Consider the following 12,712-nt stretch of genomic DNA (forward strand, 5'->3'; position numbering starts at 1 on the left):
CCCCAGCCGCGGGCAGCGCCGGGTGGGCGTGTGGTGTGTGTGCGCTCACGCCCCAGCCGCGGGCAGCGCCGGGGAGCCGCACACTCTCAGCGCTCCCCGCCGCTTTTGTGTAAGCCGGGCTCTGCGCCGCCTCTTGTGTAAGCCAGGCCGCCGTCGGCAGAAGGCGGGTCTCTCGCCCTACCGCCGCACGCGTCCCTGCCCCCGCGACCAACGGCTAGCGCGCGCCGGCCGACTGCGGGCGGCCTCCGACCCTGGCGGGGGCGATGACCGTGGCGCCACGCCGCCTCCTCCGTACTCTCCTCGGCTCGCCGCTCGCGATGGGAGACTCGAGCTCCACGCTGCCCCGCAGAGAGGAGGCCCTGCCCGGCCGGAGCCAGCGCATCCGGGTCTCAGGTAGGGCGCGTCCCAGCGCCGGTGGCTGAGGCGACTCGCTGAGCCCGCCCAAGAGCGCCTGGATGATGATTTCTGTAGGGGGAGGTGTGACTTGAAGAGGAACATGGGCCCTCGCACATGCGCTGCTAACACTCACCCTCCTACTTGTCCTCGGCGTGAGCGCAGGCGCACTGTGTTCCCTCTCCCCTGACTTGGGAAGGCATGAGCGCATGCGCATTGACCTCCCCTTACTGCGAGCGCTCTCCCTGCCTTCTTTCGCCGGCGGCGGGAGCGCATGCGCTTGAACCGCTTGTCACCCCTCCTGCCTTTTTGTCCGGTGTGAGGCGGGTGGCTGCGCTCCGTAGCGCATGCGCAGTAGGAGACCTCCCTCGCCTTAGAGAAGTGGGGAGGGAAGGAGCCGCGAGGGCAGGCGTCGAAGGCCTCCTCGCTTGGCAGCGAGGCGGCTTGGTGGTCTCCCTTGGCCGGGGCGTGTGGGGTTGTTCCACTTCAGGATGCCCTTTGGATGCAGGGAGCCTGCCTGTCTGCCCGCCCCCTCGATTCAGATACACCCAGTGGGGCCGCAGAGATAGGGTGAGGGGACACACTGCCCTAGACAGCGGCCACCCTGGGCAGCCACAGCAGCTGCCCTTGAGTGGGATGCGCTTGTGCCAGTCATGGCCAGATTGGTGCGGAGGGGCGGGAGAGGGGGCTTGTGCTAGATAAGTGCAGGCAAAAGTGTGCAAACTGTGTGTGAGTGTGAGCGGCTGACTAGACACAGGGAGCCAAATCCAAATCTGTCCCTTGTGTGACGCTAACAAAGCGCATGGGGATGAATTTGGGGTCAGTGACGTGCTGGAGCAACACTAGGGCATAGATGTCTGCAATGGGAAATGGAAAAGTGGAGATTTTTCCCACTTGGTGAACTGAGACATGATTTTTTGCTAATGGCTGCTTGTTGTCTTCTGCTGTAGTCCCAGCCCATCCATTTTCTTTTTGTCAGATTTGTCCACTCTCACAAACTTAGGAGCAGAGATTTGTCTGTGATACTTGTCTGCACAGTGCCTAGCATGATGCAGGGGGCTGTCTTTTCCTTTATTGGGGTTCCTGTGCACTATTGTCACAGAAATAATACATCATAATTAGCTGCCTGTTGGACTGCTGCCATTTTGCCACAAAAGCAAACATGTAATTTCTATCATTTTGGAATTTTTTTAAAATTAGAAAAAGTAATCTTTCTCTGCTCCTGGCTGTGCCACAGATTCTTGTATAATTATGATTGAGACACAGAACTCTTCTAGTTTGTTTATTATGCGTTTTTTCCAGGCCCCAGAAAATGGAGATAAATAATATTTACCTGCACCATTTTACTGTTCTAAATCCTTCATGTTTGTGGACCGCTTTGATAACTTTGGAAGAAAACAAACATTTTCAATAACTGAAAATATTTTTTTACTTTAAAAATTAATTCACAATGAGGGTGTTTCTTTCTTTCCTTGCCTTTGTAGGCAAATCAAGTCTGTCTAGCAGAAAAGTTAACAGTCTTGGATTAAGCAGTATTGTTTGCTGCATGTCATACTTTTTGGGTAACTGAAAACCTTATTATATTTTACTCTCATTATTATTACATATCTATATATCATCTAGAGGCCACAAGGTAGGATCATGATCCCACTGTGCTAAGCATTGTACAAGTGAGTAATAAAAGCATTTGCCCTAGATTTCTCACTGTGAAAATATGACAAGATGGAATGGGGAGGTGGCTGAAACAGACAAATGGGAGGGTGGGAAATTGGGTAGCAGTAAAACAAGCATGTTTTTGTATAATAAGCAGTAGTTTCAGCCACTGTCAGAAGGCAGTTTGGTATGTATGACAGCAGCGATAAGTTTTAAGGAAGGAGTTGCAGCAGGATTAAATAGCTATATGGATTTTGATGGGGAACAGTATGGAAGAAAGCATGGATGTGCTTGTGGGAGAAAGGTATTAATGGGCTGTAAGGACCGGCATCTGGCAGAATGAAGGAAAGGGTTGATGGCATGGTAAGATGATCGATTTGATTAGAGGGAGGCTAAATCATGAAGTGTCTTAAAAGTGAAGACAAGAAGCTTCTGTTTTGAGTTCATAGCAAAAAGGGAGCCAATGGAAGGATGCAAAGATGGGGTTGATGTGGTTAGAGCAATGCACCATGGAGATGATCCATGAACTAGAGGGAGGAAAGGTTGCAGCAATCAAAGCCAAAGCATGCAATGATAATGACCTTGACAAAATATACACTGGGTTAAATTTTGCCCCAATTTACATTCTGAAATCCCACAGGTAGAAGAATTTGGGGACTTGTGCAAAATTTATGCTCTTTATACAGGATAAAATAATCTAACCATCCACTCTAAGCTTTTGTATTCCATGCATAAACTTGGTACCTGCAGGGTGGATAAAAATTAATTAACAAAAAAAAGTTGATTTTTAAATTTAAATTGGATTTTGTTGATTTAAATCAGATTTTTTTTATTTTATTTCTTTTTAAAAATAAATCTGCTTTAAAATGAAATGTGAATCTAATACAAAATATAAGGCCTAAATTTATAATCTTTTGCAATATTTAAATAAAAAATAAATATGCTGACTCCATGAGCCTCTATCAAAAAATCTGAGTTAAAGGCTTCTTTTCTATAAAAAGAAAGATATTTTTCCCCGATTCTAACTTTTAAGGTCAAGCTTTATAAGTATGGCACAATAGGTCATATACTGTGTTAAGGGCTTGATCCTGTGGGAGACCCAGGGGCTTGCTTCTGGGTGCAAGAGCCTAGCAAAGTCATCACAGGTGTGGGCACCCAGCCTCTGACTTTAGGGGACACCACCATGGATCTCATCACGACTATCCACTGAGCCCATCTGGGTGGTCTCATACTCTACTTCATAGCTTCTCCTTACCTGAGTTCTGATTGGCTCATTTTTCAAATTATGACTGACTCCCTGCACTATACAAACTTACTTTCCAGGGCCCAGTAACTACCAGCCCTTGCTTCTGGATGGTTCTGGAAACTGTAAGTAAATGGCTGTGCTCTGTTTCCTTGCATGTGTACACAGAGCTACAAACAAAAAGAAATCCATTAGTTTCTCAACTGCCACTCTCTCTGGCTCTAAACAAATAGGGCAGTGCAAAGGCATGTGGGTTCCAAGAAGTCTTGCATTGTTGTTAGTTCTTTTGTTCTTCTGGGGATAGTGGAGGGTAGGAGGAGGGAGTAAAAGGGAGCAGGAGCAGAGTGTGCAATCAGAAAGAAGCATGCTGGTGTCAAAGCAGGACACTCTGGGAATAAGGGATAACATTCTTCAGAGCGCAGCCTCCAGCATTGATTTCAACACCTGGGAGCTGGGGGGCTGAGGGAAGTGGGCAAATTGCCATGGCTGCAGGTGCTAAAGAATACCCTGTTCAGGCATACTTTCAAGAAATTCCTGTACCCCTGGATAAAAAAAGGAATGTGCCCAGTGTAAACAGTGCAACAGAGAGATGCAAGGCCTGGTTGTTAAAATGAAACAGCATTATAAAAAATGTTCTTCATAAGTCAATGACTTTGAAGATGGTGATATGAACATGTCTGAAGAATCTGGATCAACTGGTTAGTAAACTTCCTGTTGAGTGCCTATGATGTTTTACTCTACTAGTAAGTGATAACTTAGGTTATTGTCATGAATTTGGGTGGATTACTTAGGAACTTCAAATGTTTGTATTAAAATTTAATTGATATGTTTGTGGAAGTATTTATCAACTATATTTTTATTGTTACTGCTGGACTTCTGAAATGATTTTTTTATTCAGTATAATCATCATAGGTGAAAATTTCTGTTTAACAGTAAAGTTTTATTAAGCATTTATGAATATTAACATTTTAATAAGCTGTTTGGTATGTTGCTATAGACACGAGTTTAAGCAAATTCCAGCAGAACTCCATAGATTAAAAGATTGCTTGGTTCATCTATGCAACAAATTCTCCTTTTCATATTGTTTGGAACAAACATCTCATTGACAAGTTCAATAATTATGACCAGGCTATGCTCCACCTGGCAGAGTAGACATTGCTGTAAGGGTGCTGGATACAGTTTATGAAAAGGAAATTGTACAGTGTGCAAGAAGCATTGATGGGAAAGTTTATTAATCTGAGTCTGGATGGGTGGAGCAATGTACACAATGATCTAATAACGTGCTTTTCGGACGACAGAGGATGGGGTTGTCTATCTTACAGAAACAATTGATACACCAGGGACTACCCATATACAGTAGAATATTTAAAAGAAGCAGTAGTAAAAATATGACAAACTGAACAAAAATTCACATGCATAGCTTTGCCACAGACAGTGCTGCAAATGTAGCAAAGATGAGAAGAAATCTAGAAGAAGAGAATGAAGGGAACCTGAAATGTATAACATATGGATGTAGTGCTCATTTGATGATTCTTTTAGGCAGAGACATAAGTACAACTCCAAGAATAAAGGAAAATGTTGTTGAAATTGCAAAATACTTCCATAACAACCACTTTGCTTCAGCTGCACTGAAGAGAGCAGGTCCAACACTAGTTCTCCCCTAAGATGTAGGGTGGAATTCAGGGGTTGATTCTTTTGAGCTATTTTATTATGAACTGTCCTATTCTGATGACAGTTTGTGAAGATCATTGGGCTAAAGAGAAATGTAGAAAATATGCTGAATATACTAAAACCTATTTCCATAGTTTAGATAAACTGCAGAGAGATAGCTGCTGTATTGCTGATGCTGTTGAAATTTGGAAAGAACTTCAAGATATTACAGAAAAAAACCCCCGACAAAGTTAAATCTCAGGCACTAAAGAAGTGGATGGTCAAGCACTTACTCCGCCTCATTCTTTTGCCAATAATCTCAACCCAGAGTATCATGGTGGATGCCTAACTGCTGAAGAAGTGACATGACATGGGCATCTAATAATTCCCATCAATCATGCCAGCCATAATAAATTTCAAGGCAGGAGGTGAACTGTCTAAGCAATATGTGTTTGCTGATGAGCTTTTAAAGAAAGTCATGCCACTGAACGGATGGAATTCACTAGCTAAGCACCTGGAACCAGAGTTTGAAGTGCTAAACCAGCTTTTGAGAGCAGTAGCCTCTTCTGCAGGCACAGAATGAATGAATTAGTCCAAAGGAAGAAAATATTCTAAGTTGAGAAATAGGTAGGAAGTTGAAAATGCAGGAAAACTTGTCTTTCTCTTCCAGTTTATGTATAAAAATGAGGGAGGGGATGAGATCTACTAGTTTTAAAAGTTTGAAGGACAGCCTGAGTAATTTAGGAGACTGTCTCATTTTCAAGAGACTGAGGCAAATAGGAACTTAAACTCCAGTCACTTTCTCTTAGGAATATTTGAAAGACTGACCTGAAATAATCAGCTTAATTCACTGTCTACAGTTAATCCCTTCGTTTAATAAATCGTTTAGTTGTGCATGTGAACGTGAAAAGTTGGTTTTTAATAAAATACATTTTATGTGGTTATTTTGTGTGTTAAATTCCAGTTGCTTCACTAACGCAGCTTGACACAAATATATACAAAATGTTAATAAATAAGCAATATATCATTCACCCATTTTCTAATATACAAAAATGTACACTTAATAAGAAGCTGAATATATGCTATGTAATTGCTTAAATAAATGTATATAGTTATAGTGTATCCTTCTAGGTAGCAAAAAGATTTACCATATCTAGTGTAAAGGTTCTAGTTGATTGTAAATCAACATGCTTAATGGTTATATCAACCAAGGAGAATGCACCTTTCTTTTGAAAATAACTGAAGTACCAATGGAAAAGTTGATTAAAATCAATGGTTTAAATCAAGGCTTTCTATTTGGTGATCTAAATCAATCCACTCTGGGTACCTGTGTGCTTAATAACAGCATTGACCTACAAAGAACTGTAAAAGTTAAAACAAGGTAAATACCATTAGAAATTAGGTGCAAATTAAGTTTTAAAATTTAGTATAAAGTTTACTTGGGCCAGATTTCTGTGCATGGAGGTATCTGAATGTAAAATATGACTGGCACTTTAAAATGCCTTGTTTTCCATATTTTAAGGCAATCTGTTCAGTAGTTGATTTTTCATTGAAAGTTGCATGTCACCAGGTTCTACTGCCAGCTGACTTGTGTTGGTTTTTTGATGAATAAATTCTGTACATTTTGACAGTCTGTGTCTCTTTCTCTCTCCCCATTCACCCACCTATGGTCTCCTTCCTCATTAATAAGTGAGAATCCACCCCATATTTTCTTCCTCTTTAACTCCTTGGCCCTTCTTTATGAGGACTGGATGAGAACCGAACCTGTCTATGACATTGTTTTGCTTTTTATCTTAAGGATATTACTAATGTAGGCCCTGATATTGTAAGGTGCTGAAGCTTAGTAATATGCAGGATCAAGACTTTAATCAGTATAGTATATTATATTAATTTATCTAAAGTGACTGACAGCCAGATATAGAAAGATGTATTTTTATTGTAAGGTTCTTGTGACAAAGTATATTACAAGGGGAATGTACAAATGGTTTCATTTGCCGAAGTCACCTAAACCTGGAGATAAATATGATGCTTTAATTATGTTCAGCTTAGTTCTGTTTTGTCATAATGTATGCAGAAATCAAAATAAAGGAGTTCTGCTTTAGATTTCTTTCTCTTTTAAAAACAGCATAGATTGTGGCAAGCTTATGAAATCATCATACTGTAATTGATACCTTATATATTTCTGAAGTTTCTCCTACTTCTTTCATGGGAATCTTGTGTAAATTTCTATGAAGTATTGTTTTTTGGTAATCTACTTGCATTTATTTGGTCTTCAACAATTTTTCTCAGTCTTGGAACTTGCAGATATTTTGCTGTGTTCCTTCACTACAGTAGAGAAACTGAAATTCATTTTTGAAAATTAGTACTTTAAGCATGACTTTTACAATGTGCTAGAGTATAATGTCATGCCCTGTAGCAAAATTAAATATCACTTTCTGCTATCCTCACTAACCAAAGTTTAGTTATTAAAATCATCTTTAGTTGCTATATTGTATCAAATGTGGTTATGAGTAGATTAGAGGTTAACACTTTAATTGACACTATATACACACATACTTACTTACACCCCAATTATAAAATACAGTTAGTGTGAGATTTTGTGAAACGGTAGGATGTAGGACTTTTGCTCCATTAGTATGATCAGTTCAGGTAGGTAATGCTGGAAATAATTTTTAGTCAGTCATTTGTTTGTGGTCTCAGTCCAGGTCCTAGAGAGAGATTTGCATCACAGAAACAATCATGACACTTGGCTTTATATGATATAGGAAGCAGTGGCACTATTTCATTGCCAGTATACCAAGACATTAACGTCAACTTCATTTATCCCTTTCTTTGCGCATGTGCTCAGAGGAAAAGTCCTGGTATGAGCTGCTGGAGAGAAAGAAGGGAGTGGGCTTCCCATTGTGGTGCCAAACATGATGAACCCCAATTTTGGGAAATTTTCGTTACGTATGTTTTTTGTTCTGACTATGGTAACTTGCTCTGATCTGTTCCTGCTGAAAAATTCTACTGATTTCTGTGGTTTTACTTTTGCTGAGCCATCTAACTAGCTTATGGACATATTTGGCTATCTCACTAGAGAGGCCAAGAATTAAATGGACACGAAGACTAAATTGTCCTTGCTTCAGAGACTGTTCATTCTCTACATTTTACTGGATTAAAAGTTTAGGATTGAGATATATTAGCTTGATAGTCTTGGAGAATCTTGCAGTGACACTTGTCTGAATCTGTTCCATGGATATACAGGATTCCAGTCTTCATAGTTTTTAGGCTAGTATCTTTCATGTGCTGCAAATCCATCTTTTAGTAAAGGCAACCACCTTGGTCTTTTCCTAACACAGAGGATGGATAGTGATGCAGAGAGGATGGATTGTGATTCTATTTGCTATTGAACTATCCAGTAGTAATTTAAAAATATTTGAAAACTTTCCCCTCACTTTCAACATTATCTTCCAGCAACTGATTTTCCCAGTTTGAATCTTAGAGAAGAATGGTGATCCATTGGTTAAGGCACTGGACTAGGACCTGAGTGATCTGGGTTTGATTCCTGCTTATCTTCAGATTGATTGTGTGACTTTGGGGAAAATCACTTAACTTCTCTTTTTAAATCTTCCCACCTATAAAATGGCGATTAATATTTTTTCTCCCATTCTTTGGTTGTCATGTCCATTTAAAGAGTAAGCTCTTTGGGACAGGGATTGTCTTTTACTATTTCCTGGTCAACACACAAAATTGCACTAGTTTAACTAAATCTGTTTAGTATCATGCCATTAGTTAAACTTGTGCATCTTCTTTGTGTAGTCAAGCCTTGTGTACAAGACCTGGTACAAGAGGACTCCAATCTCTAGGCAGTCTCTAGCCAATCCTATAATACAAATTAATAACAACAATAAAAATACCCAAGTATGCACACATTGGGCCAAATTCATCCCTAGTATAACTCTATAGTTGCAGATTCTCTTAGTTACAGCGATGTAAATCTGGGGTAATTCCATTGAAGCCAGTGAACATACTCTTGATTTATATTTGAACAGAGAATCTAGCCCTTTGGAACTACGCCGGGGATGAACTGTGTTCATTGAAAGGAAAATAGATCCCATTGTGAGCAGAAGTGTGTAGTAACAAGGTATAATTTTTCAGTTACGGTTCTGATCAGCAACACATCTTGACACTACTGTCAAATATTTGAAATACGTTTAAAGGGATACAACCAACTTAAAAATTACAGATTTGTCCAGAAATATTTACTTATTGTTACAAGTAACATATAATATTAGTAAAAATCAGTAGTTCTCAACTGGGGGTATGCAGAGGTCTTCCGTGGGGAACATCAACAGGCTACATAAAAACCACTAGCAAAGTCAGTACAAATTAAAATTTCATAAAGACAATGACTTGTTTATACTGCTCTATATACTATACACTGAAATGTGAGAACAATATTTATATTCCAATCAATTTATTTTATAATTATTTGGTAAAAATGACAAAGTCAGCAGTTTCTCACTAATAGTGTGGCTGGTTCACTTTTTTGTATTTTTATGTCTGATTTTGTAAGCAAGTATTTTTTTAAATGAGTGAAACTTGGGGTATGCAAGACAAATCAGACTTCTGAAAGGAGTGCAGTAGTTTGGAAAGGTTGAGAACCACTGATATAAATTAGCGAGAATGTTTTTCATCCCCCCCCCATACTTTTGTTTACTTTGTTGATTTGACATCTGGGCAGTTTTGCTGCTGCTGTATAGTCATTAATTATTTAGTTTTCTGTTGTTTCTACGTGTCTTTCTTGAAGCAACAGTGGGGACAAAAGCATTTAAAAAATCAGGAAAATATCATTTCCAGACCACAGAAATTGGGAGGGAGACTCATGGATAGGCATAGTACCTGACTTTACTTTTAACTCTTTTTAAATTAACCAGATTTAAAGTCCCTTTATTGCTGTTGCAGCAAGTGTTGCGTGAATTTAGTGTATCAGATGAATTCTTACTGAATTCTAATTATGCTTACAATTAATTTCTCAATCTGATTTGCTAAACTCAAGAGACAATGAAATGTAATTGTGTTTTTAGAAAGGCTTCAGATCCTCTGGGTATAAGCTTGGACAGAACTACAGGGAAATTTCCCACGAAGCCCTAAGATTTGGAGGCTCTCCAAGAACTCTGCTAAGCAATAGCAGATTATAAACAAAGATCTCACAGATTTGTGGACTGAATTCTAGTTTGCAGGTCCCTTAGCATCCAGCCCTGGAGAAGTAGTGGGAATTTGGCTTGGGACTGAGGCTGGACATAGTTACTCTCTTTTGCCTCTTCTGCTAGGATTTTGCACATGTGTTTCAACATAAGTTTCACTGATGTCATTAGTACAGATAGTTGAACTTTTGGGGCAAATTTATTCCATTTTAGTCCAGAAGAAAAAGATACTAATTTCCTTAGATCTGGTTCATTTCATAAGGAATTTTTAAAGAAACTGTTCTTTTAGGAATATCATTCCTCCAATAGCTGGCTAATTTCTATGATACATGTTGATGAAAGTCATTTGAACCTTCATAGCTTGTGAACATGCTGTAAGGTAAATTAATGGCACAAAAGTAGAACTAAATCTTTTAAGATGTAGTGGCATTTGTTTTGTGCTCTTACCCATTTGTTATAACAGATTTTCCTCTCTCGTTAATGTTTCTTTTACCGTCTCAAAATATGTAGCTTGTTGATTGCTTGAGTTTGAATAACTTCTTTTTTTGTTGGCAGCCGTAAAAGATGGTCAGTAGTATTTTATTTGGTTTAATGCTGATATTTAAAGATTGGCAATCTTTGCATTATCTCTTCAACCCCTTCATGTGAAAGAGACTTTTTGTACTTTGTAGATGGGGTCATCAGAAAGCAAGAGAGAGATGCTACAAGTAAGCCTGCAGCTGAAAATGCAGAAAGCCCAAATCCCCTAATTTTCAGTTGCTTTTTCCAATTGCCAACTAAAAAGATTAGTTCAAACTGAACCAATCAGCAAGCTAATATTGTACATATTTTGAGATGGCAAAAGAAAGGTAAATGAGAGAGGGAAATCTGTTATAACAAGTGGGTAAAAAACAAAACAAATTCCACTACATTTTAAAAGGTTAGTTCTACTTTTGTGCCATTGATTTACTTTACGCCATGCTTAGAAACTATGAAGGTTCAAATGATTTTTAGCAACACGTATCACTAGAAATTAACCAGATATCAGAGGAATGATATTCCTAAAAGACGCAATTTTCCTAATATCATTTTCTTTAACAAAGACGTCCTCATTTCCTTAGACTTAGGTCATTTCATGTCTTTTACTTCTGCATTAATAGTTTGCCCCAAAAGATTGCCTATCTGTTTTGAAGTATAAATGCCAGAACTCTGCTCAGTGCATCTGAGAAGAGAGGAAAGTAAAGATGAGTGTATCTCAGTCCTCAGGGCTGCTTTAATTTACATTGGCTTGTAATGGCATAGGAGCCATTACACTCGCAGGGAACACTGGAGCTCAGCGAACTCTGACAATACCCATTAAATCTCCATACTCTTTGTAGGAAAGTATTGGCGTCGAGCTGTATATGCTGGCTTTATGACATTTGGAAATTCCTACATGTCAAGGGAATCTCCAGCTGCCCATTTAAGGCAGCTTTATTGTTTTGGGTCTTCAAAGAGGCTGTAGTATAGAGCAGGATCTGACCCATCATTCTTATCTAGTGCGTAAAGATTTATACCATTTTGCTAGTTTGGGGAATGCTTCAACATAATTTGTTATATTATATAAAAAAGTGAGATTTTTTTTAATGGAACTGCCGAATTAAATATGAATAAATATAATGTTTTTTCATAACATCAGTAAAATGTGTTAACATTATTCTGAGAATGTGCTAAATTATATAAAAAGTAAGATTTTATAATGGAACTATTGACTGAAGTCTGTGAATATATCTGATGGTCTTTCGTAATGTGAGCAATGAAAAGGAAAATAAAAATGTTTGATATTTTTTCCTAAGATTGTTAAAAATTCTGTTGACTATGTGAAAAGTAGGAAAAAACAAACACACTGATTCAGTATCACCATACTGTAACTTTGCAACCTGTCATGACCCAAGTGTAGGTTCCAGTGTGAAATTATGCTTCAGAATCAGGCACAGAAGAGAAACAGTAATGAAGTAAGTTTAAGATTTAGTAGGATTAATTTCTTTAACATTTTCTATAGCTTCAGTTTCTTGATTCACTATTTTCATGTAAATAAATTAACTGACATCCCATTTTTATAAGGGATTTTACTAAGTATAGGTAAAAAAGAAGGGATATCTCCACAGGAGGGACAATTCAGAGGTATGACGAATACCAAGTTCATAGACTCTGTATATTGTATTTCTCAAGTTTCAATTTTCCTTTCTAGTTCATTAAAAGAGGGAATTGCTTATCTCTTCACTTTAAGGAATGGCCCTCATTTATTGCATTTTTGATCCACTGATTTCTATAAGTTTATCACATTTACATTATAGTTTGACCAAGCATGCTGAGATCCAGACCAGAAAGGATGTAAAGTGACATTACATTTTGCTATGGCACCTTATTTTTAGAAATTGTTTAGTATTTGAAAGACATGACTTTTGAAATTCTTGAATGGTTGCAATGTCTCTTCAAATTATGCATGAAATATTTTCTTTTGAAAATAATGGTGGCAGTAGAAATATGCATGTCATGCATCCTCTTCCTTTTTACATTTTTATGGGTGTCTTTGTTTGCTTTTAGCAATTATAACTAAACATTA

General features: G+C 38.7%; 1 protein-coding gene across 4 annotated transcripts in view; it reads left to right on the forward strand.

Annotated features, from left to right (window-relative positions):
* The first annotated feature begins 201 nt into the window (after positions 1 to 201).
* Positions 202 to 12,712, forward strand: part of MSRA (methionine sulfoxide reductase A) — a 512,726-nt gene continuing 500,215 nt past the window's right edge. For 2 of the 4 annotated variants that reach the window (XM_075063595.1, XM_075063596.1), the window contains exon 1: positions 202 to 393. In XM_075063595.1, coding sequence (XP_074919696.1) covers positions 264 to 393 — 130 coding nt within the window. In that variant the 5' untranslated portion in view covers positions 202 to 263. Of the gene's footprint in view, positions 394 to 1,092; positions 1,291 to 12,712 lie in introns of those variants that run through there. The other 2 variants (XM_075063593.1, XM_075063594.1) reach the window with 2 other exon arrangements.

The sequence above is a fragment of the Chelonoidis abingdonii genome, chromosome 3 (genome assembly GCF_003597395.2).
Source record: "Chelonoidis abingdonii isolate Lonesome George chromosome 3, CheloAbing_2.0, whole genome shotgun sequence".
Classification (NCBI taxonomy): domain Eukaryota; kingdom Metazoa; phylum Chordata; order Testudines; family Testudinidae; genus Chelonoidis; species Chelonoidis abingdonii.